Source organism: Alosa alosa, chromosome 1 (assembly GCF_017589495.1).
Source record: "Alosa alosa isolate M-15738 ecotype Scorff River chromosome 1, AALO_Geno_1.1, whole genome shotgun sequence".
NCBI lineage: Eukaryota > Metazoa > Chordata > Actinopteri > Clupeiformes > Clupeidae > Alosa > Alosa alosa.
The window spans coordinates 19,193,111-19,217,243 of NC_063189.1; the positions used below are offsets into that span (position 1 = coordinate 19,193,111).

The 24,133-nt window shown below is 45.1% G+C and overlaps 4 protein-coding genes across 7 annotated transcripts in view; 3 read left to right on the plus strand and 1 right to left on the minus strand.

The window, feature by feature from the left end:
• tesk2 (testis associated actin remodelling kinase 2) overlaps positions 1 to 13,399 on the plus strand; it is a 28,329-nt gene extending 14,930 nt beyond the window's left edge. For 2 of the 3 annotated variants that reach the window (XM_048240855.1, XM_048240836.1), the window contains exons 5-11: positions 6,473 to 6,619; positions 7,223 to 7,305; positions 8,347 to 8,431; positions 8,829 to 8,912; positions 9,460 to 9,546; positions 9,752 to 9,888; positions 11,063 to 13,399. In XM_048240855.1, the coding sequence (XP_048096812.1) occupies positions 6,473 to 6,619; positions 7,223 to 7,305; positions 8,347 to 8,431; positions 8,829 to 8,912; positions 9,460 to 9,546; positions 9,752 to 9,888; positions 11,063 to 12,056 (1,617 nt within the window). In that variant the 3' untranslated portion in view covers positions 12,057 to 13,399. The remainder of the gene's footprint in view (positions 1 to 6,472; positions 6,620 to 7,222; positions 7,306 to 8,346; positions 8,432 to 8,828; positions 8,913 to 9,459; positions 9,547 to 9,751; positions 9,889 to 11,062) is intronic. The other variant, XM_048240845.1, reaches the window with a different exon arrangement.
• toe1 (target of EGR1, exonuclease) lies at positions 13,302 to 17,291 on the minus strand. The gene is made up of 7 exons (XM_048240867.1): positions 16,852 to 17,291; positions 16,714 to 16,754; positions 16,157 to 16,253; positions 15,902 to 16,060; positions 15,557 to 15,816; positions 15,251 to 15,410; positions 13,302 to 14,348 (listed from the first exon to the last, which is right to left on the minus strand). The coding sequence occupies exons 1-7, from the start codon at positions 16,963 to 16,965 to the stop codon at positions 13,644 to 13,646; spliced, it is 1,536 nt and encodes a 511-aa protein (XP_048096824.1). The 5' UTR covers positions 16,966 to 17,291; the 3' UTR covers positions 13,302 to 13,643.
• Positions 17,292 to 17,531: 240 nt separating this feature from the next.
• si:ch73-382f3.1 (uncharacterized protein LOC100151273 homolog) lies at positions 17,532 to 20,164 on the plus strand. Of its 2 annotated transcripts, XM_048253729.1 has the most exons (5): positions 17,532 to 17,674; positions 17,913 to 18,016; positions 18,180 to 18,333; positions 18,593 to 18,768; positions 18,941 to 20,164. In XM_048253729.1, the coding sequence occupies exons 1-5, from the start codon at positions 17,653 to 17,655 to the stop codon at positions 19,310 to 19,312; spliced, it is 828 nt and encodes a 275-aa protein (XP_048109686.1). In that variant the 5' UTR covers positions 17,532 to 17,652; the 3' UTR covers positions 19,313 to 20,164. The 2 variants fall into 2 exon arrangements, with proteins under 2 accessions (XP_048109686.1, XP_048109677.1); XM_048253720.1 differs by having other exon boundaries at positions 17,533 to 18,016.
• Positions 20,165 to 20,790: 626 nt separating this feature from the next.
• selenop2 (selenoprotein P2) lies at positions 20,791 to 23,999 on the plus strand. Its single transcript, XM_048260949.1, has 5 exons — positions 20,791 to 20,849; positions 20,966 to 21,218; positions 21,807 to 22,019; positions 22,377 to 22,485; positions 22,584 to 23,999. Exons 2-5 carry the CDS (start codon positions 21,001 to 21,003, stop codon positions 22,875 to 22,877), a joined length of 834 nt encoding a protein of 277 aa, XP_048116906.1. The 5' UTR covers positions 20,791 to 20,849; positions 20,966 to 21,000; the 3' UTR covers positions 22,878 to 23,999.
• The last annotated feature ends 134 nt before the right edge of the window (positions 24,000 to 24,133 follow it).

Below are 24,133 nucleotides of genomic sequence, written 5' to 3' on the forward strand. Positions count from 1 at the left end.
TCTCTCTCTCTCTCTCTCTCTTTCTCTCTCATTCTCTCTCTCTCTCTCTCATCCTTTTTCCTTCGGTTGTCCTCTCACCCTCTTGTTGTCCTTCTGGGTCCTCCAGCGACGTGTTTAACAAAAGAATGTAGCCTTTCCGACAGACAAGTCTCTACAGGCCCTTTGGGAGAGCACAACACTGTCTGCACTGTTTGTAGCCGCCGCGCTGAGCTGTGCTGTGCCACCGGGGCCCCTTTGGCCCAGAGTGAGAGTAAAGATCACGGCACTGCGTTATGCACGCCATGTGTTTTTGACTGCAGCCTGTAATCAGCGGCCACTTACGGGCACTTTTAAGTATGGTGCCCCGAGTTAGTGCACCCTCTCACCTCACGGCATTCTGGGCTACACACGCCTGACGCTAGAGTGGCTTTGACACTAACCCCCTACAATCCTATTTCCTCATAACCTTTGTTGTGTAAGTAAAACGTTTGAATCCTGTGAATTACCAACTAGATGTAAAGTGTGACTGCTACCCGTCTTCCATATTGCAATCACTGATATGATTCTAGCTTGTTTTCTCCTAATATGGGGCTGCTGCTGAGAACTTTCTCTGTATGATCTATTGTTAAAATGGCTGTGGTGGCCCAGCAGAAGAGGTCTACCCGATAGTTGACAGAGGTTGACCGTGTATGTGGACATGGGGCCCTCAACTCATTTACCTTCTCTCTTTGTAGACTATGAATTTGTTTTCATAGGAATTGTAACATGTTCCCCAAGTGACTGGGTTATCAGATTTATGAACATCTTCCTCAAAGCTTTTGGAGAGCTACTTAGAAACAGGTGGGGAGCTACTGGTAGCTTGCGAGCTACCTGTTGGAGACTCCTGCTATACGTCAAGGCGGGGACTCCTTATTGGGCGAGACCTCAACGGTGAAGTGAACTTGAATAACATCACATGCAACCAGTGTTAAATTCTGATCTATCTATCTATCTTTTATTAATTACCTTTGGTCTAACTCTGCCCACTTTGTGCTTCTGACTTCGCTCTGGCAAAATACGCTGTTAAACTCACACCCACGATGTGTGAAATCAAGGGCACTCCATCATCCAGCAGTACTCAAAAAACAGTCATCGGTCAGTGGCTGGCCAGCAAGGGGCATGTTGTCAGTTATGGGAGCGTGTTGAATGATCTATTAAGTAATGGTCTGCTCCTCTTAAGAAAGTTGTTGTGGTGTGTCTGTGCAAACGCAGAGGTTGTCAGTTACAGGACATTTTAATTGAGCGTGTTGGGAGTGATCTAGTATTAAGTGACTGTCTGCTGTTGTTGTGGTGTGTCTGTGCAAACACACTGTGTCTTGAGTACAGGTTTCCTGGAGTACAATGTGCATGAGGCCATCACCGTGGCAGTGTCTGTGTTGCAAGTACGCCTGTTGACACACTAACTGTACAACAACAGTACAATTTAGTTTTTAATTAACAACAGAGAATGACTGCAAATGGACACCACACTCACCTTGAGCTGTAGATAATCAGTGTTTTGTTTCTTTCTGTTTTTGAGTTCTAGGTTTTAGGTAAAGCAGCATGGCTTTCATATTACAGTTTTGCAGTCAGGGAACTCGGTTATCCAAATGGGAGGTTTGGGTTGCTGCCAGAGTTCCGCAAACCTTTTCATTCATAGTCACTATGTCGCTATGTCAACCACCGACCAACAGCACCCATGTGTCCGGTCTTACTGTCGTATTTTTACTTCACAATCCTTACATGTTTCCTCAAACATCTGCCGTTACTTGGACTTCCTTCCCAGTCTGACACAGCAGAAGTGTCCCTTGACATGAATGTACCAAACCATACCATCCAACATCAGGAACAGTGGGACAGCTGTGTCTGAGTTGCACAGAGCCCGAGGGAAGGATTCACTTAGGCAGTGAAAATGTATTTCTAATCTCCTGTGTGGGAGTGAGTGTGTATATGTGTGTGTGTGTGAGACAGACAGACAGACAGACAAATCTAGAAACAGTATGAGATTACACCATCATATAAATAGATAATCTGGAGTCAATGGTTTGATAGATAGATAGATACTGTATTGATCCCCAAGGGGAAATTCTAGAAATGATAGGCACAGCTCAGGAGGCCCTTGTTGTCCCCAGACAATTTGCACTACCCTATCCCACCCATGGTGTCTATCTATTTCTGTATTTACAAATTGATTTACTTATTTACAAATTGATTTACTTATACATAGCCTTATTCTACCGTTCTTCATACAATCCATCCTACACATATACACTTATTGTTAATACTCTTATAATGTTACGGTATCTGCACTACAATGGTACTGTTACCACACTGCACATAGCTGTACATACTGTACATATATGGTTCATACTGAATATCCATATATTCTGTTTTTCTCATATTTCTAATATATTCTGTTAATACACTGCATATATCTATATTATTCTTACTACTATTATATTGGTACTGCTACTACATTGCACATATCTGTACATGTTGTTCATACATTGTTCATATCACATAGCTATATTTATTCTGCTCTTGTAAAGTAACTGCTAATACACTGCACGTATTTATATCTTATTTGTATTACTCTAAACCACCTTCTGTAAACCAACTGCGTACTACTGTCTACACTGCACTATATTTCTTTTCTTGCCTATGCACCACCTGTCTGTACTTTGTATATCACATTGCACTTTTCTGCTTTTTTGCACATCTGGTTAGACGCAAACTGCATTTCGTTGGCTTTGTACTTGTAGAGTACTCTGCACAATGACAAGAAAGTTGAATCTAATCTAATCTAATTTAATCTATGCAGTCTACTCATGCTTACTACGCCACTGTGAGCATGCAGGCCCAAAGGGAGGTGTGGCTTGTGGACTGACTGGAAGGCAGCTAGGCTGTATGACCTCACTGGTATATCAGGTGATGCTGTATGACCTCACTGGTATGTCAGGTGATGCTGTATGACCTCACTGGGAGGTCAGGTGATGCTGTTTGGTAGAGTGGTGCGTGCACATCCCACCTATCTTTAGGCTAGGTGCAGGACAAAGGAAACGCAGAGAAAACAAAAGAGAGAATGTCTGCACTGGAGAGTAGCTCCCAAATCCCCCGTTTCAACCCGACAGGGTCTTCAGGCAAAGAAGAAGGCCCTGTCTGGTCAAAACGTCATAGGTCAGGTGACTCTTTCAGATGTTTGACGACCCAACTGGAAGTGTACTGGAAGCCTTCATGAAATGCTCATTTTGACACCCATCCACCCTGCTGAGCTGTCCTGAGTGATGAAGGTGGTGTGGTTAGTGGAGGAGGGAGGCTGGCTTTGAGGCCAAGACTTGAGCATGGCTGTCCTTGCCGTTGGCACATTGACCTTTGCTCTGCTTTCCCTGTGCTGATGCACATTAGCGGAATGAGGCATTAGGGCAATTCTAATGGTAACTAATCCCTAACCCACAGGAGATTATACTATTATTCCAAGCTGCACATGACCCCAAGTGTTTTATACCATCCTGAATCCAATCCAAACAGAGCGATGATTCATTTTCCCCATCTTTCGCCAAATCCATTGTCCGACGCATTTTACTCATGCTCCTCATACTGCAGCGTGATGAGTCCTGCTGTCATCGGCGTTTAATTTGACCTGCGGCCACTGGGCTTTTACTGGCCGTACTGAGCCGTGCATCAAGGGCGCTATTTATCCGTGGGCAGCAGTCCTTAGGGCTGCTCTCGCGCCAGAGGGATTAGCTCCATAAAGGTGCGCGGACACCGCGCTGCAGTGAACGAATGAACGGCCTTCTTTTCCAGTGACACGGTCAACCGGCCAGAGAGCGGGCCAATGAGGTCACTCAGCCTGGCGCGTCCCCAGCACCCTCTGACCCGCCTGCCTGGTTCTCCAGGGCCCGCGCGGGCGTCCAACCTCTGCCTGATTGGAGGAGAGAAGCGCGGCGCGGCATGGCGTGGTGAAGCGAGGCTGGCAGCAGACGGCAGATGCCGGTGGGGCTCCAGAGGAATTTGAGGGCTAAAGACGGAGTAATCCCTCATCAGCACCTCAGCCCCCAGCCCCCAGGACCAGCACCAACCCCCAGTGTCTGTCTGGAGCTGCCAGTGCAGGATGGAGATCTGCTTCTGTGCGTGCGTGGTGTGTGTATGTATGTGTTTGGGGGGGATCGCATGGGGGAAATTCCCTCCACAAACATCAAGGTCAATCAAATCCCATCACCCCACACTGCTGTTGGATTAGGTTGTCTGCATGCACAAGTGCACCCAGCAAGCCCGTACAGTCCTCCTGCAAATCACCCCAAAGCACCGGATGCACATGGCGAAGACAAAGGCCCATGGAGATCTAGACCTTGATCAGTCTGCACACACCATCATCACTGTTCAGCCTGAAGGTGCTTGTGTGTGTGTGTGCGTGCGTGCGTGTGAAGGTGCATGCCGATCTGGACACCATCATCACTGTTCAGCCTGAGAGTGTGTGTGTGTGTGTGTGTGTGTGTGTGTGTGTGTGTGTGTGTGTGTGTGTGTGAAGGTGCATGCCTCTGGTTTGTGTGTTTGCAGCACATTGAAGTAAACAAGGCAAAAATAGACACAGATTGCGGATTCACAGGAGAGTGTCGGGACTGTGTATTTGGAGAAGGTGATATCTAAGACCCTGCATCTGAAGTGAGAGGAATAGCACACACATACACATACACCAGCACCTGTCATTCCTCCCCGGAGGTCAAAAGTAAGCATTAAATCACACTTCCTTTGGCGCTGCGAAAACATGCTGCTTACCTGGTACCACGGGAGCTTTGACAACATAAAGCCTCCAGGAAATGTTTGTCTCTTGTTAATAACAGGGTATAAAGTGCATTTGATTCTTTGTGAGTCTGAATGGAACATGTAGACAAGCCTGCACTTAGGTTGGAGGGATTTTTCCCTTTATTTTTCTACCATGCCTGTTGGTTGTGGTATTTTGAATGGATTTGTTGACTGCTGGTAAAAGGTCGTGGAACACCTATCCCAGATCTACCATGACTTCATGATGCAATACAGCCTACACGCACACTAGAGAGCTGATCTACATGGCTTTATTGTGTGTGTGTGTGTGTGCCAGTGTGTCTGGGTCTGTGTGTGCACTCGTTAAGCCTCACACAGTAATCCCATTCACACGGCTTTGGCAGTAAAAGATAGCAAGGAACTGTCAGATAGCCACAGATCACAGGAGCTCCTCCACTGGCACACTTAACCAGCTCAGGGCACCGACCGGCCAAACGACCAACCGACCGCTGAGCGCTCCTCTCCAGGCAAGCACAATTTCACCGCTGTTTTTAGTTGGAAGGGGGGTTGGTGGCTTCCTCGAGCTTGCCTTGGACTGTTGAATCTCCCTTGCAGCCATGCTCTCGCCCTATCAAAACAGTGTTCCTCTGCGCTTACTAAAGTAGGCCACTGTGGAGCCCATGGAGGCTCTAATTAGATAAGTGTCATGTCAAATAATTCCCCACAAAGCCGGTATTGTATCGCAGGGTGCCCACATTTCCTCCTGGTGATAGCCGCGGCGCGACTTTATGTCTGCTGAATTAGATTACGCGCAGCGCAGTAGTTTAATGTCACACAACACGGCAGTTTAAAAGATTACTATGTCGTTGTTAGTCGAGTCCTGCTGTGCTCTTAACAAATGGCTGGGGTTTAAGCGTGTGCCGTGGGTGCCAACAGAGCAGTCATAGACAAACTCACAGATGCGTTATTAGCCAGGTTCCCATCCAACTTTTAAATGCAGTTTTTCACCATGCAAACGGGAAATCCAATGGGAGTGGAAACACTCGAAATCTGCATATGTTTTTGCATGTTTTATAAGACATTGCTTCAGCAGAGGGGGTGAATTTACTCCCAATTTGCATAAGGTATTACATTTTGCAACTAAGGTTGATGGAAAACTAAATTTGTTGGGCTCTTTACAACTCTTCTCTTCTCATTCTCATTCCCATTTTCTTTAGCCGATTTTTCACCAATGCACTTAAAATGTGTGAATTGGATGGACACCCAGCCACTCACATTAAATCCTGTTGACTTCAGTAGCATAGGCTGTAAGTTGCTACCATGTGCCACAGTGTGTTTAGATTTGATTCTAAACAGTGTTTTCTGAAAACTACCCCTCCCAGGTCAACAGGAAGTACACTCATGAAATATTGGTCCATCTTTTGTTGACTGCTGCTACTGATAAGGATTCAAATAATGATTTCCAAACCGCAGTGGATATGCAGGTTAATTTGTGACCTTTTTGCAGCCTTTTTATTGGTTGCATGCCACCTTACTACCCCAACCCGTAACAATGGATTTAGCCCTTGGAACACATCTGAGTCATGCTGTCAACTAACAACTGATGTTTCCTACCGTTCAGTCCTGTTGTGTGGAAAAGTTGACTAAATGATTCATTTCTCAGCTAAGTCCACCTGCTGCAATCTAAATGTGGTCCTTTTGCCGTGTTTCTCAGTACATAAACGGTGGCAACCTGGAGCAACTGCTGGACAGCAACAAGTACCTGAGCTGGACAACTCGGGTGAAGCTGGCTTGTGAGATCGCCATGGGCCTGGGCTACCTGCACTCCAAGGGCATCTTCCACAGGGATCTGACGTCTAAGGTAAGAGAAGCACAGCGTGAATCCTAAAGCAGTGTTTCTCAAACTTTTTCAGACCAAAGACCACTTAACCAATAAAAAAAAAACCTCACACACCACCTAGCTAAAACAAAAACAGCTGATCTACTTCAACAGTATATTACACAATAGGCCTACTACCCCAGAGTAAGAGGATACACACCCTTTTCTGCTCTGTGTGTGCAATAACCGAGTCTGACACTGTTAGCATAGCTTAGCATAATTCACTGGAAGTGGGTTAGACCAGTTAGCCAATAGCTCCCTTAAGTAAGTTAGCATGTTCCTTTAGAGAGAGACATGGCCTGGTCATCTCTGGTCTCGCCTTGTCTGCTCTGCTGCCGACCTCTCATCTTATGTTTCGGTTGCAGCATATGACCGGGGGGTGGGGGCTTCATGTTTTCTGCACAGCTGGCGTCTCCTCCTGTAAAAAGCATTGTTTACATTCTTCTGTGGCTTTCATAAATCCCCCACAGCCCATATTTAAAAGTATAGTTTTGAACATTTGTCTGGACATGCATCAAACAGGCTTTTGAGGTGTGTGTGTGTGTGTGTGTGTGTGTGTGTGTGTGTGTGTGTGTTCACCAACAGAACTGCTTGATAAAGTCCGATGAGAATGGCTACTCTGCAGTTGTTGGAGACTTTGGCCTTGCTGAGAAGATCCCCAGTGATGAGTGAGTGACCTGTGCAGCACACCGCTCTCCTGTACCCCTCTACCTCAGCACACCACTCAGCACACCACTCTCCTGTACCCCTCTATCTCAGCACACCACTCTCCTGTACCCCTCTATCTCAGCACACCACTATCTCAGCACACCACTCTCCTGTACCCCTCTATCTCAGCACACCACTCAGCAAACCACTCTCCTGTACCCCTCTATCTCAGCACACCATTCTCCTGTGCAGCATGAAATGTCATCACATTCAGCCTTCTTTTTTTGGAATGAGCTGATGCTGTTATATCAACAGGATACTGCATCATTGTTTGGGGAACTTGAAACAGAGAGAAAAAAGGAGAAATCGAGACTTTTATTTTAGGGATATTTGTGTTTTTTTTCCTCCCCCTTTCATCATATTCCAATGGCAACCAGCAGCACAGTGTTCTCTGTCTGTGTGTGTGTGTGTGTGTGTGTGTGTGTGTGAGTGTGAGAGAGAGAGAGAGAGAGAGAGAGAGAGAGAGAGAGAGAGAGAGAGAGAGAGAGAGAGAGAGAGAGAGAGAGAGAGAGAGAGAGAGAGAGAGAGAGAGAGAGAGAGAGAGAGAGAGAGAGAGAGAGAGAGAAAATGGCGTGGCTGTCCAGAGCTGAGGCCTTAGCTGCAAGTAGAGGGAGCTGAGCCAGGGTAGGGTCATCTGATTAGGCAGGAACATACCGTTCACAAGAGGGCTAATAATACCAGAAAATGCTCAAGGAAGCGCCCCTCTCCATCTCTCTCCCCCTCTCTCTCTCTCTCTCTCTCTCTGGCCCCGTGGTCCCAGCCTCATTAATAGGCATAGGTGTGGTGAGCAATATCCCTGGGCCTTGGCCTCCGTTCATGTTGTTTTTGTTGTAGACTTTGTGGGAAGTGAGCGCGGTGTGCCCGGTGTGTAAACCCAGCAATCAAGTGTATCAATATTTTTGATGTGCACAAGTAAAGGATGTCAATTGATCTGTGTTTGTTACCTGATAGTCACCTCCTGTTGTGTGTGTGTGTGTGTGTGTGTGTGTGCATGTGTGTAGTGTTGAAGGGGAGAAGCTTGCTGTGGTGGGATCTCCATTTTGGATGGCACCAGAAGTGCTGCGAGATGAGCCATACAATGAGAAGGTGAGAGAGTGCTGAGCCATGCTGCAGATCCTGTGTGTATGGCTTTGTCTGCGGCTGATCACCAGGGTGCTCACCGTGTTCTCTCCTAGTACTGGAACTCTACTGAACTCTTAACTCCTCCATGCCCATACATGTTTAAGCACCTTACTAAATTGCACCTTATTAAATGCACCTGTGACCTTGTGCACAGCAACTTTATCAAGGACTATCTTGACTGTCTGTGCCTGTTTTTATTCTGCCCTATAGTGTATGTTTATTTATTTATTGTATTGTATTGTCTGTCCTAGCCAAATGTATTTTATTGTGCTGCCTTTACTGAGATTGCCATTTCGTTGTACTGGCTCTGCTCTCTATAATGACTAAACTGAACTGAACTGAATTCATTGTCCACCTGCAGGCAGACGTCTTCTCCTATGGTATAGTCCTCTGTGAGGTTATAGCACGCATACAGGCCGACCCAGACTTCCTGCCTCGCACAGAGGTGAGACGCTGACTAGCAGGCCTTAAGGTCTTATACATAGCAAGCCAGTGAACTTTGAAGACTGCAAACTGAACTGTGTGTGTTGGTTGACTACACTTGTTAGGCTGTGACCTCCCACTCCTTTATTCAATTGCTCATCAGAGAACATAGACATAGACTTGTCATGGTTATAGCCACGTTTTTAAATCCATCAGTGAGGCATCATTAAAAAAAAGAAATCTTAAAGAGAACAGCATTTCTTGACTGTAGGGTGCAGGAGCAAATGGGTTGCATGATAACCAAAAATAGTTAAATTTGTTAGAGATATTTTTATTTATGTATATTGTTATGTTTTTGGTAGTTTGATATACTGATGTTCTAAAACTGACATTGCCAACAACTTTCTCAGTGGATTCTTGGAAAAGCTTAAAAAAGAAACATTAGAAACATTAAACAAACATTAGGCATAGTGTTGAGTTGAATTGTGTCGTTGTTGTTGGCTGGTAGCTCCTATTTATTGGTTGGCTTCTCTAACTGAGCTCTCACTCCTGTGACCCTATCCCTGCAGAACTTTGGCCTTGACTACCATGCCTTTCAGCACATGGTGGGAGACTGCCCCCCCGACTTCCTCCAGCTGGCCTTCGACTGCTGCAATGTGAGTACAAAGAGCTCGTCTTTGCCTCCCCTCAATCTGGTCTGTATTTTCTGATGTAGCCCTCTGAGCGGGCATGGTTCTATCATCCCTACAGAGGGATCCACTTACCTCCTTTGTTTGAGTAGTGGTGCCTGTGCTCCTGATCCCGTCCAGCCCCTTCAGCTTGTCAGGAGTGTTTTTCATGTGTCTCGTGTCTCATGTCTAGATGGACCCGAAGCTGCGGCCGTCCTTCCCGGACATCGTGAAGCGGCTCGAGGAGATGCTGGGCCACCTGCGCGTGGAGGAGGCCGAACAGGAGCGCATCCACACCTCTGTAGAGGCCGACAAGACCATCCCCAAAGGTACGTCTCTCTCGCTCGTGCTCTCTCTCTCTCTCCAAAATCAAATGGGACAGAGAAAGTCAGCAAAATGGGACGTTTTAAGGATGTGCCCTTTTTTCACTCCTTTAAGGATGTGCCCTTTTTTTTTACTCCTTTAAGGAAGTGCCTGTTTGGATGTGCCCCTTTTTACTTGTCATCCAGCTGAATTTCCTATTCATGTACAAAGACGTTTGCTTTGATCCTCTTTGAGAACGCCACTTGTGGTTTTTACAAGCAATAAAATCCCTTGTCCATATAAAATGTGCATGTTTCCACTACACACGCAGCAACTGAACTTGTCATTTGCCACTTGACACCCAGCTTCCATGTAAGACCTGGGTCTCTCTGGCTTCCTGGAACGAGGAAACTGTAAGACAAGCAGGCCAGTATGTGTGCCAGCCGTGGCGGCTGTGTAATGTAGCCCTGCACTGCAGATCTGTGGGCTCTAGCCGGCCCCACTGCCCCAGCCTGGGATGGCCTTCACTAATGAGCCATGGCTGCCATTATTTTTACACTGTGTCTGCTGGCAACGACCAATTACGCTCGCAGTGTAACAATCCCACGGTCTAATTTTCCTGGGCGAGTAATTAAAAAGGGGGTGGCGCTTCCCAACAGGTGATTAGAGTGTTGTGAGGCATGGCATGGTGTGAATTAAAGCCTGCCATCCATAAATCATTAGGGCTCCTCTTGGAATCGCCGCAGATTCTAATTGGGTGCCCTGCCACCTGAGGAGCTCCATGTTCTCTGGCTTTTCCCTGTTGACAAGCCTATATGTGCCTATAGCTTGATCACAGGCTGTCTGGCAATAACATATGCTTTGTTTTTTTGTCAACTTATGAAGCTGAAGTAATGTGACAAATTATCAGAGTCTATTATGTACTGTTCCTAGCAGTGGAAGTAAGCAAGGCAAGATTTAGTGAATGGACATGAAGGTTTTGCTATTTGTATATGACCTCATGCAATCAAAATCCATTTGGACATAATCAGCTTTCAACTAAACTCAATTACCTTTTAAAAAAAATGCTCAAGACTGTTTTCTAACTTGAGGTTCAACTGAAGTAGTTTGATCCAAATGTGCATGTCGCCCCCTAGTGTACAGTAAGTGCATGTAGTCTCTGGGGTTGTCTGTAGTCTCTCTGACTCTCTCTCTCTCTCTCTCCAGGTGATAAGCTACAAGGTATGAAAAGGCTAAACCCGCTGGGCTTCCAGGATGACAAGATTCCTCCCAAGTCACCCCGTCCTCGGCGCAACATTTGGCTGTCGCGCAGCCAATCGGACGTGTTCTCCCGCAAGCCCGGCCGCAAAGTCAACGTGCAGGACCCATATTACAACCCTGGACCTAAGGGCACCGGACGGGGAGGAGCGCCCAAAATTAACCCCTTCAGTGCCCGGGAAGACCTGAAGGGTGGCAAGATCAAGTTCTTCGATGTGCCCAGCAAGTCGGTCTTCTCGCTCATGTTCAACCTGCACTCGCCTCAGGGCAGCCCGAGAGGTTCGCTCTCGCAGCAGCAACAGCAGCTCCTGCCCGGCGCCGTCTCCACGGGCAACCCCTGCGGCATGGCGGCACTCTCTGTGCCCTGGCCGGAGCCTTGGCAGCTGCCCGGCCGGCAGTGCCGCTCGCTGCCCGTCTCGCCGCAGCTGCCCCTGTGCGAGGCCTTCTGCTCGGCGCCCACTGGCTCCAGCGCCCAACGGTCCGAGCAGGCCCAGCAGCCGGGCGCCGAGGCCAAGCAGAGGCCGCTGAGCAGCTGGGCCAAGAAGTACGGCGTGTCGGACATCCCGCCCTTCCGGCCGCGGGCCGGGCGGGAAGAGGAGGCGGAGGCAGCGCGGAGCTGGCCGGACGGCGGGGAGGGAGGGAGTAACGGAGACGCCGAGGCCGAGGCCATGGACTGCTCCAGCGGCCGGCCCAGCCCAGAGACGGACGAGGAGGCGGCGGCGCGCGGCGCCAGCAGCCTGCCCAACGGCAACGGGGCTTGCGAGGACATGGAGGCGGAGGATGACGAGGAACAGATGATGGGGCTGCCCGTCCTGCCCTCAGCGCCGGCCCTCACGCTCAGCGTGGCCGCGCAGCATCAGGAGCTGCGCTCGGTCGTCCTCACACCCGGCAAGCCGCCGCTGGGGTCCTCAGACGTGATCTCACGGTGCGACATCTGACCACCCCGAGAAACAGGACTGAGCACCAGAGAACGAGAGTGAGGGCGCCTCCTGCTGTTTAAGATAGGGATAGTACTGCAGTCTTAAAATGCAGAGAGATTATTTTCACACAAATCATGAGTATTTAATATTTTGGAAGAAAAAATACTTTGTGTAAATATGCGGCAAGAAAGAAATTTAAGCTTGGACTTTTGGACTAAAGGAATGGGGTCTGAGGAGATATGTGGAGAGCCATTGTGTGAGGTCTGAGGTCCAGGTCAAATATCTTGACATTTTCAGAAACCAGTTTAACCGTGTGAACTTTTCAACTCCAGACCGATTGTTTGAATGTAACAACACATTTAACATCCTATAAAAGCACTCTCAATGACTTAATATCTAACTCAGCATTTTCAACATTTGACACGTTAAGTTGCATAACCCTATCCTGCTCACTTACTACTGAGCAATGGCTGTAACAGCTAGAAACACCTGTCCTATAACAGCTCAGTGAATAGCTATTTAGCATGTAGCTGTTCAGTTTCCTAGGGTGCTTAAGCACATTGCGTCATACAAGTCATACATTCCAGAGATGGATTTCATTCATGAGGACACGTCTCCTTCCCCAGTCCCAATAAGCTTAAGAAAATATATTGGTCTGATTATTTGTATAAGGATTATCCAATGGCACTCAGCACACTGCTGATACACTGTACTGTGGGGGGACTGTTGACCTCGGCATGGGAGAGCTTGACCAGTCCCCTGTCTGTTCACTCTCTGAGAATGCCACAAGAGGACTTGTGCTAGACTGAGTCACACACACAGAGTTTTGTCATGGCTGGGATCTCTCACACAGGGTCACACTCTCTCCTTCAGGACCTGTAGTCACATCTTCAGCTGTGTTCCGATCTGTTCTGTAATTACTTAAAATTTTAACTTGCACTTGAAAAGATAAATGATGGTGTAACTTTTTTTTCCCTGTCTTTTTTTGTTGTCACTACATTTCTATGCAATGAATATAACAAGGCAGGCTAGTTCTAAAGAGAATCTATTTTGATATTTAAAAGAAATGTCTTAAATCTGTTTCTACAGAGTTTGTGGAAAGCATGTTATTAATGCAGCTTGGTTAAAATGGGGATTTTGTCGATGTAAAAAATCTGTTTTGTTGGATACTTATACAGTGCTTCTTTTTGTCCTGACTGTTTTGTGTCAATTTTTAACCGTAATACAGATGTATATTTTAACCAAAGACAGATCAGGACAACGTTTTCCATTCATCTGGCTTTAATTTTATAAATGTACACCATTATAAAACTTGTATATCCAATTGTTACAAATAAAACTCAACTTTATATGTAACTGCACTACAGTAGAATGTATGGTTTTTGTTTTGTCATTTCTTTATACAGTCTCAGATTTTGAAAGAACCATTCCATCTTCGAAATCATAACATGACACCAAATGAGAATGAGATGGATGACCTCAATTAAATGAACACCATATACAATGTTTGATGAAACGCAAGACCAGGACACATCTGTGTTACCTGTACGCCCACAGACTCTAAAGTCATTGTTAATAACAAAACCATTTCAAACACGACTCACATCATGCCATCGTTTCCACCCTTGGAGCTGCATTGTTACTGAGGCGCTTTCCCCAGACAATGTCCATTTTATGCATGTGTGCCTTTGACGACTTGGAAAATGTGCTTTTCACAATGTGTAAGGGTACGGATTTACCACTTAGATAAAGTTTGTTTAAGCAGCCAAGCAGCCATTTGCCTGGGCTCGACTCCTCGCTTTTCGCTGCCAGAGAACTGGCGTAGGAAAAGATGTATCCGGTCATAAAGGCATCAAAGCCAGCTCTGTGGGTCCCCGCCTCTGCCCTCTTCACTGCTGCGTCTGCTTCCCTAGTCTTGACCGCCAGCGCTGAGGGGTCCCCAGTCTGAGCCCCAGATGGAACAGCTCCTTCCTCCTCTGTGGACGCTCCCAAAGTCTCACGGTTTATGCTGCCTGCATCTGCACAGCTATCTTCCTGAAGGTCATCGGTCATCTCGGTGGCAGCGCTGGTGCAGTTCTTCTCCACTCCATTGTTCTGACCTTGCTCCTCGACATTGCTGCCCTCTAGGTGAGCCTGCTTGGTCGGGGGTGCGTCCAGACCCTCCTCGCACGACTCCTGTGGGCCCTTCTGCTTCTTCTTGCGTTTCCTCTTCTGGCGCTTGCTCTCCTTAGTCCGCTCGTCCTGCTGGATGATCAGGTCTGTGTCGTGAGACATGGGGCACTGAGACCCATTGGGACACCACCCGTAAGCCTGAGAAGAGGAGCCAGACCATGTAGGTATTATATAAAACTGGAGAGAGTGAGGAAGCCCCCCCCATCATTTCAATGACAGATGCTAGGCTAGCTAATTCAGCCAAAAGTGTACTCAGAGAGCTGCTGCTGCTTCTTTATCTTCACCAATGGCGACCAACATGTGCTGATTAGCCAATAAGGTGCATAATACATGGCCACAAATTGTCAAGGTATTGGTTGATCCTCCCAGCAGGAAATTGCCAGTTCATCCACCAATCCACACAGACAACATATTTTGTGTCATGAATAATGTGGCACCTAATGTCGGACGCCATTTTTAAAGACAGTAATGGCAAACTGGGATGCTAACTGGCTGAGGCTGCATTCAGAGGCTGCATTTTTGCTTAGGAAGTTTCCTATTTCAATGAAAATGACATGGAAATATTTAGTGAAGAGCTGTTCGGATTCTCTACATGCTTAGTAAAGGTGCTTCAATGCTTTCTTTAGCAAAGGTACACTAAAGCAAAGAAAGCGTACACTGAAGCAAGGAAAGGTGATAAGGATGCCTCCTTGTGTCAGGTAACAAAAACCAATCAACTTGACAAGTCAATAAAACTCACTTCCCATAAGTGTAAGTAGAGCCAGATTGTCTTAAAACCATGATTGTCTTTTCCTAGGTCCTTATGAATTTATCAATATCTCTCCTTGACCTTATGGTGTTTTGGAAACGGCAATAGTATCCTAGCGCAGCCAAACCCTCTCTACACCCCGACCCCCTAAGGCTGACCCAGGTCAATGGCTGAACAGTGGTGGAATGACGGTATGATGAACCCACTGCTCAAGGAAATACATTCATTTTGAATCTCTCTCACAAAGATGTCTAAGAGCCATGCATGCAAGTGCCTTGACTGTGATACTCACAGAGAACTGTATGCAGACATCTGTTGCGCCTCCCACGTGACCATCAGCGCATGGCCTGTAGTCCACATAGCTCTGCATGTTCCCAGTGTAGTTACAGAACTCCAGGAACACATGAGGCCCGTGGCCACCTGCCTGAATGGATCTGCCATTATCCAGCTTGCTGTGCGAAAGAATGAGAGAAGGTAAAGGTTAAGAGATAAGGTATCACATTTTATGGTGCTATGTCTGCAAAATATGCAATGAATTACACATATTTTTGCTGGCTGTTTTTTTTTTCTTTTCAAATACTGTACTGACTTTACCTACCACTTCTTAAAGGCGTACTCCAGATATGAGGCCGTGAGCCGCAGCTCATACTCAGTGGCGTATTTGGTGTCATAGATGCCTGCTGGGAACATCTCCGAGAGGTCTGCAGTAAACGTACCCAGCTTCTCGGGCAAATGGGCATAGAAACTCTGGTACAGGAAAACCATGTCAACCAATCCATTATGAACAACCAAAGGCTTGTGAGCTCTGAGGATCTCCACGAAAAGATTACGAACATTTATCACATGGACATCGCCACCCTTGAAATACAAGGAGAAAGGGGATTAGAATGTTTCTTCGAGTAGTTTCCCATTAAAAGTAATGATGATATTAATCAACATTTACCTTATCGTTGCCCTTATTGTATGGGACCCCCTGAGCATACTGTTTGTTGAAATCAAAACCATGTTGCACAAGGAACTGGACTGATTGGGGTTCAATAACATACTCCTCTGAACAGAGTAAAGTCAAGTTGTACACTTGCACGAAGTAAGTATGGTCAGCCTGAAAAAGATCATTGACACAATCATAGTATATTATAATATAGTTAATTGTCTAGTTAACACAGTATAATGATTATACAACAATACAAAGTCTTACTTTATCCTCAAGTTTCTTGAAACACGCCAAACCAAGGGACAGAATGGAGCGTGTACGAGCTGCATGGCAAATTGCCTTATAACGGTCTTCAATGGACCTGGGGGAAAACAGCCATAGAACATATGACGAATTCAACATTAAGTACATCTCTAATTAAACTGCTCCATAATTGAAGCCTTCAAGAAGTTTAAAAACAAAAGGAAAGCAAAGAAGAAGAAAAAATAACCACCAAGGGCAGCACATGTTGGTACAAAACAAAATCACATAAACAGCATTCTATTCAGGGGGGTATTCCAAATACATGGTTTAGTGACAAACCTGGGTAAATTAACTCAGAGTAAGTGGTAAACCTCCTAATAGAAGAGCTGTATGGCTTCATTCTCCTTACAAAGCAATGCCATAGGACTCTTGTTGTAGGAGGTTTACCACTTACTCGGAGTTAATTTACCCAGGTTTGTCACTAAACCACGTACTTGGAATACCCCCCAGATCTCTTGCCAAACACACAGATAACTTTCTCGGATAAAGAGATGTTAGCTCTAGGTTAAGCTACTTACTCTGCAAGAAGACTCTTTCTGTTTCCCAAACCGCTCAGCTCCTAAAAACAAGTTACAAGGATTTATCCCGTCAGATATTTGCTTCTCACACACTTAACTTGTGCTATCAATGAAGTTAATGCTTGTTAGATATCTCACCGTGTCCAAAGATATAAAAGATGATGATTTAATGGCCAACAAAATTGCTGGCCACATCTCTTTGAAATTATTGCTCTGTACATCCACAACCGGGACCACCATCGAGGTTGCCATATTATGCTGGAGTCGATCACACTAACGTTTCACTTTATTCGGGAATAACAGTTGTGAGAAGATATCTTTAACACACATGGGCTAGCTAGACGTCATACAAAAGGACATGGCTCATGGCTGTGAGGAGCTGTATCTTACATATACGCTCATGCGGTCAGCAGTTACACTTATCAAACCATTTAAAGGTTTCCACTAAATTACATCGATGTATGCTTAACCTCAAGTGTAGTCATTCGTTTAGGAACCCACTAAAAACCAAAACACACCACTAACTTCTCTTCTCAAACGTGTAATTCATAAGGTACAAAAACACATGGGTATGGCCGTCACAGTGGACCCTTATAGATGTCTTCAATGAAGGCATGGGGTAAACCGTCATCCTAGCTTACTGTAAAGTCACCAAATAATGGGTCTTTGCATGCTTTGTGTCCATGGATATGTGATTTATTATATTTAACTAATAAAATAGTCTGTTTACTTATATCCTGAAATTCGAATAAGATTAACAAAACTATTGAGTCAGGCAATTCTTCGGCCAACTCAATAAAGTGACATCAGAAAATACGCTCGCCAAGTACCCCAGTGCCATTTTGGCTCAAACAAAGTCTGCATTTCACAAATTTCTTGTAGCCTCTTTTTTATTTTTCGTTGTAAAACCTTTTGTTACGATATTGTTAATATATTTGAATGCATGTGTGTATTCTTTCTGGTAGGTGTAAATTAACCAAAAACGTTTTCCCAGGAAGTCCTTGCTAAACCGCTAACCTTGTTAGCGGTTAGCTTTAGAGGGCTCTCTAACGTTACGTGTCATCAATAACGAGACACTAGTTACTTGAGCTAGTAAGCTAATAGCTTATAGCTATTTAGCTTACTGCTAACCTTTGCCACTTCATAACTAAATATGGGTGGATGCTCTGCACCAAATTGCTCTAACTCCACTACTATAGGTAAACAACTCTTTAGATTTCCGAAAGACCCCGTACGAAGCAGAAAGTGGGTGATAAACTGTCGACGTGACTTTGTGCCGACACCCTGCTCCAGGTTATGCCAGGCAAGTTTGTAAACTCATGTACATAAGCGTCGCTATGCAATGACATGAACACAATGGTACCTATGTTTGTCTCGGTTGTTGATTTGGATGCTGACAAAAATACAGCGACTGTTCTTTCGTCCTATATCTTACGAAAGATCCATTTCATATAATTTTCTCGCAGGACCATTTCGAAGAAAGTCAGTTTGAAGAAATCGCAAGATCACCAGCAGGGGGGAAGAAACTAAAACCTAATGCCATCCCTACCCTCTTTAATGTACCCGACCCCCCCTCTCCCATCACACCTCAGATAACTCTACCTATTAAACCAGAACCAGGTAAGATAGTCCTACCCATTTTATTTTTTGCTTTTTTGACAAAAAAAGAGTATTTTATATACCTTGAATCTGACTTTAAAGTAAGGTATCCCTGTTAAGAAAGTCTCTTAATTGAAGCCAATATTTTAAATAGGACTAGGCTACTTTCTTACAGTGCTGACGAGGGTATTCTTGCCATAGTGAATTGTATTATTCATAAGGATTTACTTTTTTTATCATTAAATTCCAGTTCATGTAGTCTTGACTTATGTACTTCTAGTGGAGAAGGACCTTAACGTGGGAGACCATGGCTATGCTCGGCGACAGCCTAAACTGAGTACAGAGGAGGAGGCAGGACTGCAGGCCACAGAGGAAGAGCACCCTTGCACTCTCTGTCAACACTACAAGGCTCAGCTGGAGCAGCAGCAACAACACACAGCCAGGCTACAGAGAGAGGCCAGTTTCACATCCATTTGGGCAAACTCCTTTTTCTCATTGTGCTTAAGCTGACTTTGGCATTGTAGTCCAGTAATTGCTAGAAGTATTGTAGAATTATCTTGTGGTGCTTGTGTGTGCATTGGCCAAAAAAGTGTTCTGAAGCCATCCTTGTGCTGATGTGTTTTAACAGGTAGAGGAAATGAAGAAACGTCTCCACAAACTGAACAAGATCGAGAAAGGGCTTCAGATGTTCCTGTTTGAGGATCAGATCCGGGCGCTCACCTTGGCCAAGCGCTCGCGCAGGGCCGTGTGGTCTCAGGACACTGTGTTGACTGCCCGCAAAATCCGTTGCGCCGTCGGGGTCAAAGGGTACGAGTTCCTCCGAGATCTGGGATACCCCTTACCCTCCTACAGAACTTTGTGCAACCGATTGGAGCCCAAAGCAATGTCCACCAGCATGCAGGAAGAGCTGGCTGAACTGGGCCTTGGCATCATAACATCATGTAACAGTCCAGAGGGCAGTGGAGCTAATGATGACGGACTTATAGGGGTGATGACGTAGAGGCATTTCTCTTTTTATGTTTTGTTTTTAAGTTTCAAATTATAAAATTAATATTTGGCTGAAGGCAATAATTGATGCGGCTCTATAGTGAGCTTTTGCATCGGTACCTGGTTGCATAAAGAGTGTGTGATCAGAGGTATTTTTTTTTTTAAATATTAAATTCCCAATGAATATTTTGAAGATGCTGGGTCATTCTCATATGAACATATTACAATAGCCAACACACCTAAGACACTATTAGTTGTTTGCACACAGAGTACAGCCATGAAAATAGTATGCAGAATATTTTAAGTAAAAGGTGTTTTACTTGAGTGCGTTTAGCCTCATTTCTTCTTCAACAATGTTCTTGAGCCTTACCGACTGCAAGATGGTGTCATAACTTGTAAAAGTCATTCATTGATGGCCATGTTTTTATTATTGTTTACCTCAGTGGTGACGAGGGAAAGAAGTACACAAACATATTTGCTCTCTGCTCCAGCCACTTCACAGAATTTGATTTGTTTGGTGCACATGGTTGTGAGGGGCTTGGCAGAATGACTGCAAACTACACACCAACATGCCACACGTTACCGTCCAGCACACAATGTTATCTGTCATACTTGGAAAGGAAAACGAAATATGCATCCAGCGCATTGGAGAAGAGACACTGTGCCCTGTGGATACTGTCACAAGTGGTAACAATGGATGGCCTCCTAAGCAAACTCTTGTCTGACTGCATGATGGTGTCCCACCACACTCCATAAACCTCTATGGAGTTGCAAAATGATACTTTTGTGCAGCATGCTGTTATCCAGGCAGTGGTACTAAATGTACAATATCTTAAGAATAAAAGTTTTCAACAGTTACAGCATGCGTTTCAGAATTATCATAGTTACTTCATGAAATTATTGTTACCTCAATGTTTAAAATGACAGAAACAGGACATGTGGACCAAAACTTTTTCATGACAAACCCTTTGTTTTTAGATGCCACGATGTTTAGAGAGTGCAGAGCGCAATAGTTTTACCAGAGACTTGTACTTTGGTCCAGTTGTTCAGAGGGGTTGAAAAACAAAGCTGCGCAGACAGCTGAAAAGCTGATCCTCTTTCCTTGTGTAGGCTACGTGTTAGTATAGTTTAATAACAAACAAGGGAGTACAATACACATTCTTTAAATTGATAAGTTGAATGCATGCTTGCTTAGCAAAATACAGGATTTATCATACTCAAATAGGATATGCTTGGAATAGATGAGGTGCAACCCCCCTCCAGAATTTGAAAGCATGTAAACCAATTACCCAATGTTTACTTCAAGCAAACAATGATTAATGGCTAACAAAATGTGCTCCTGAAAGTAGAGTTTGAAGGTTGTGCCACATAGCCCACACATTCAGGGCAAACCCGCATAGGTAAGTTAATGTCACCTTATCCAATGATTGGTTCTTGGTGTTTGCTTTGGGAGCAGCTTTTGGCTCTGATGTGTACTTTAAAACCAGGGGGTAAACACTATAGATTGTAGGTAGGCTGGAACACACTGACTCCTACAGCCATCAAACAAGGTTTGTATTGTTAGGTAATTCTAGTAGGTTATGTTATTTTTCATTTAGTTAATATTTATAGCTCACTATAAATAATGGAACAACTTGGCTCTCTGGCACTGTTTTTGCTTTTTCAGTTGTGCTTTAGTGGGTGAAGTAAGGGAAGGCGGTCATGCAGGGACTCCGTGCTCTGTGGCTGACTGCACTCCCTGCCCTCCTGTGGGCATCACCACTGTTGGTGGAAAGGGATACTGAAGCCTCCAGGATATGCAAGACTGCCCCACACTGGGAGATAGAGGGCAAAGCCCCCATGGAGGAGCTCCATGGGCACATAGTGATGGTGGCGCTTCTCAAAGCTAGCTGACACTTCTGCCTGACGCAAGCTTCCCGGTAAGTGGGATTTAGAATTAGAAGAATCACAAAGTCATGGCAAAGTTCTGTAATGTTGTCAGGAAGACAGTGTATTCGTTCATATGCTCATTGGGGCGGCCGTGGCCTACTGGTTAGCACTTCGGACCTGTAACCGGAGAGTTGCGGGTTCGAACCCCGACCAGTAGGCACGGCTGAAGTGCCCTTGAGCAAGGCATCTAACCCCTCACTGCTCCCCGAGCTCCGCTGTTAATGCTGGCAGCTCACTGCGCCGGGATTAGTGTGTGCTTCACCTCACTGTGTGTACACTGTGTGCTGTGTGTGTTTCACTAATTCACGGATTGGGATAAATGCACCAAATGAGACCAAATTTCCCTCACGGGATCAAAAGAGTATATATACTTATACTATACTATATTATACATTTTGAACTCTGCACTGTCTTGTCCATGGTTATCCATACTTAGACTGAGAGCAAGACTGAGGCACACACAAAGTTCTAGTTCTGCCTCACTGCTGTAGGGAAAGCAATGGCCTGCCTTCTTTTTTCCCCCTCACCTTTCCTTTTGATTTTATCGATTTCCAAACGTACACTTTTCCCCCCTGAAGCATGGGAGACTTGCGTGACAGGCTGGCCCTGAGTAAGCTGGCCAATGTGTCATTCCTGATTGTGAATGAGCAAGAGGCCCAATCCAGAGCCATGTACTGGGAGCTGAAGAGGAGAGCAGCAGAAGGGATCCCTGTCTATCAGCAGAGTCCCCTCCAACAAGACGTCTGGGCTGCTCTTCAGGGAGAAAAAGATGACGTCCTCATTTATGACAGGTCCAGCTTGAATACACATCACAATCATTTTCCATCATATTGATAAGAAAAAAATCTTTCCATGTGTCTATGCTTAGTTACTAATCAAGAGTGAATAACCAACATGATAATTGCAAACAGATTAGGTAATTGCACAGATGCATTGAATCTTCCTGCTGAGGGGTTGCATTCTTGAGCTTTTGGCACACAATTAAACCTTGACCTGTTATACTGGCCTTTCCTATGCCAGATCTTTTAAAAACATGCTTGAGCAAAGCAAACCATGGGGGTGTGAAACTTGTTGAATTAAGGATGCCTAGTGAGTCCTGTTTCTTGTCTGCTGTCTCCCTCTGTCCCCACCACCCTCGCCCCATTTAGGTGTGGCAAGCTGACTTTTCACATCGTTCTGCCATACAGCTTCCTACATTTCCCATATGTGGAGGCCGCCATCCGGGCCACATATCACAGAGATATCTGTAACTGCTCAGTAAGTGTCAATTGATAAAAAAAAACATTGTTTGTTTATATGCCATCTGATATGTTGGTAATACACTCATTACTGTTACATTCTCACTTATATTCCAGTTGCATTCTTACACGTCCTTTGAATCGGGATTCCACAATTCTACGAGCAATGACACCACGCTGTATCCAACACCAATCCCTGACCAGGCCCATGGTAACGTAACAGTCCGGGCAGACGATCAAGAGGGTCCTGCAGACAAGACTCAACTGCTCCCCCAGCCTTCTCAAAGTGATAGTGATAGGGTCCACTCCCATCAAGCACACAAACACACACATGGTCACCATGGTCACCATGATCACCATGGCCATGCTGCAACCACAGGAGACACCACACCAGAAAACCATGATCGGTAATACGCTGCAGTCCATGGACTGTTGCAACAAACAAAAAGCAAGCAGCTAACAGAAATTCAACTGGTTAGATCATTACTGTTTACTCAACAGTGTTACAGTAGACATGCAATGCTAGCCAGTGAAATGGTGGAGAGAATGTGGGTTTGCAATCTTACCAAAAACAGTTGGTTGGGAAATGGGTTATCAAGGCTCATAATGGGATGTTTTGATGTTTTAGCTTCATACCTCTTGTCTTTTCATGATATATAAGTGATATCCTCATCTTGTTCAGTGAATGCCTTCACATGCTGACCCACCCATGTTTGTACTTGGGATCTTCATCATGGTATTAAATTAGCAAAAATAAATATGCCTTATTAAAGTAGCTTTAGTCAGACATTAGACTGTGTGCTCGACATGAAAATAAGGACCCCATATTTTATCCATGTGCATCTCAGGCATTATCCTTGGGGTAAAGATGACATCATTTTCCTAGGTGCCGTACATAAACAAATAAAAAAATATATATATATTATTAATTAAAAAAAAACATAATACATGACAAAAGCAATAGAAATGTTTTTCTCCATACCCCAGCTGTTGCAGATAATTCATTGTCATCATTAGATCAGGGTTTCATATCTATTTTTCAGGGCCCATGTTACAGTTTTGGCATATTCCTCTCTCAACTTGGGTCGATTGTGTGGAAAGCTGTTTTGATGTTTCAGCCTCATACCTCTTGTCTTTTTTATTTTCCTTAAGCGATATTGTCTTTGTTCTATACATTCCTTTGCCACATCAGTTATCATGAGAACCAGTCTGTGACTCGAGCTGAGCAAGTGATGAGAGCGCTTCGGCAGCTTCATGTGTGACAGGAATAGGTGACAGGAATCCTTGACCTTGATGTTGCATGTAATGAAATGTGCACTTTAAACCTCACTAAGGTGTGTGCATATGGAAGCTGTGTGGCTGATGGGTCAAGGAAATCATCTCGTGCTCAAACACATGTCAAGCTTCCTGGAGGTTTCTCAAAATTATGCTAAAAGGCTCGGATACACTGGCTATAAATTCAAGCAGAATTTCTGAAGTGTGATTTGCTCTTTGTGCAGGTTCAGTTGAAATAAAAAGTGATCTCATTTTAAATGTTCGTTTGTGAAATTGTTGTGAGACAAGGCTACTGAGAGACCACTGCTGTGGTGGTGGGTGTGGCCAACAAGTAGACGTCCAGGTGAGAGGAGATAAAGAAAGACACTGACCAGACTATGGATATAAACCAA

Bases quoted from the DNA above. Each gene is read 5' to 3' on its own strand.
- toe1 (XM_048240867.1), bottom strand. From the start codon at position 16,965: ATGGCAACCTCGATGGTGGTCCCGGTTGTGGATGTACAGAGCAATAAT. The intron at 15,817-15,901 runs GTAAATGTTGAT...TTGTATTTCAAG, and splicing joins ACAATAAGGGCAACGATAAG to GGTGGCGATGTCCATGTGAT. The intron at 14,349-15,250 runs GTGAGTATCACA...TCCTCTTCTCAG, and splicing joins ATGTCTGCATACAGTTCTCT to GCTTACGGGTGGTGTCCCAA.
- si:ch73-382f3.1 (XM_048253720.1), top strand. From the start codon at position 17,867: ATGGGTGGATGCTCTGCACCAAATTGCTCTAACTCCACTACTATAGGT. The intron at 18,017-18,179 runs GCAAGTTTGTAA...ATTTTCTCGCAG, and splicing joins CCTGCTCCAGGTTATGCCAG to GACCATTTCGAAGAAAGTCA. The intron at 18,334-18,592 runs GTAAGATAGTCC...ATGTACTTCTAG, and splicing joins ACCTATTAAACCAGAACCAG to TGGAGAAGGACCTTAACGTG.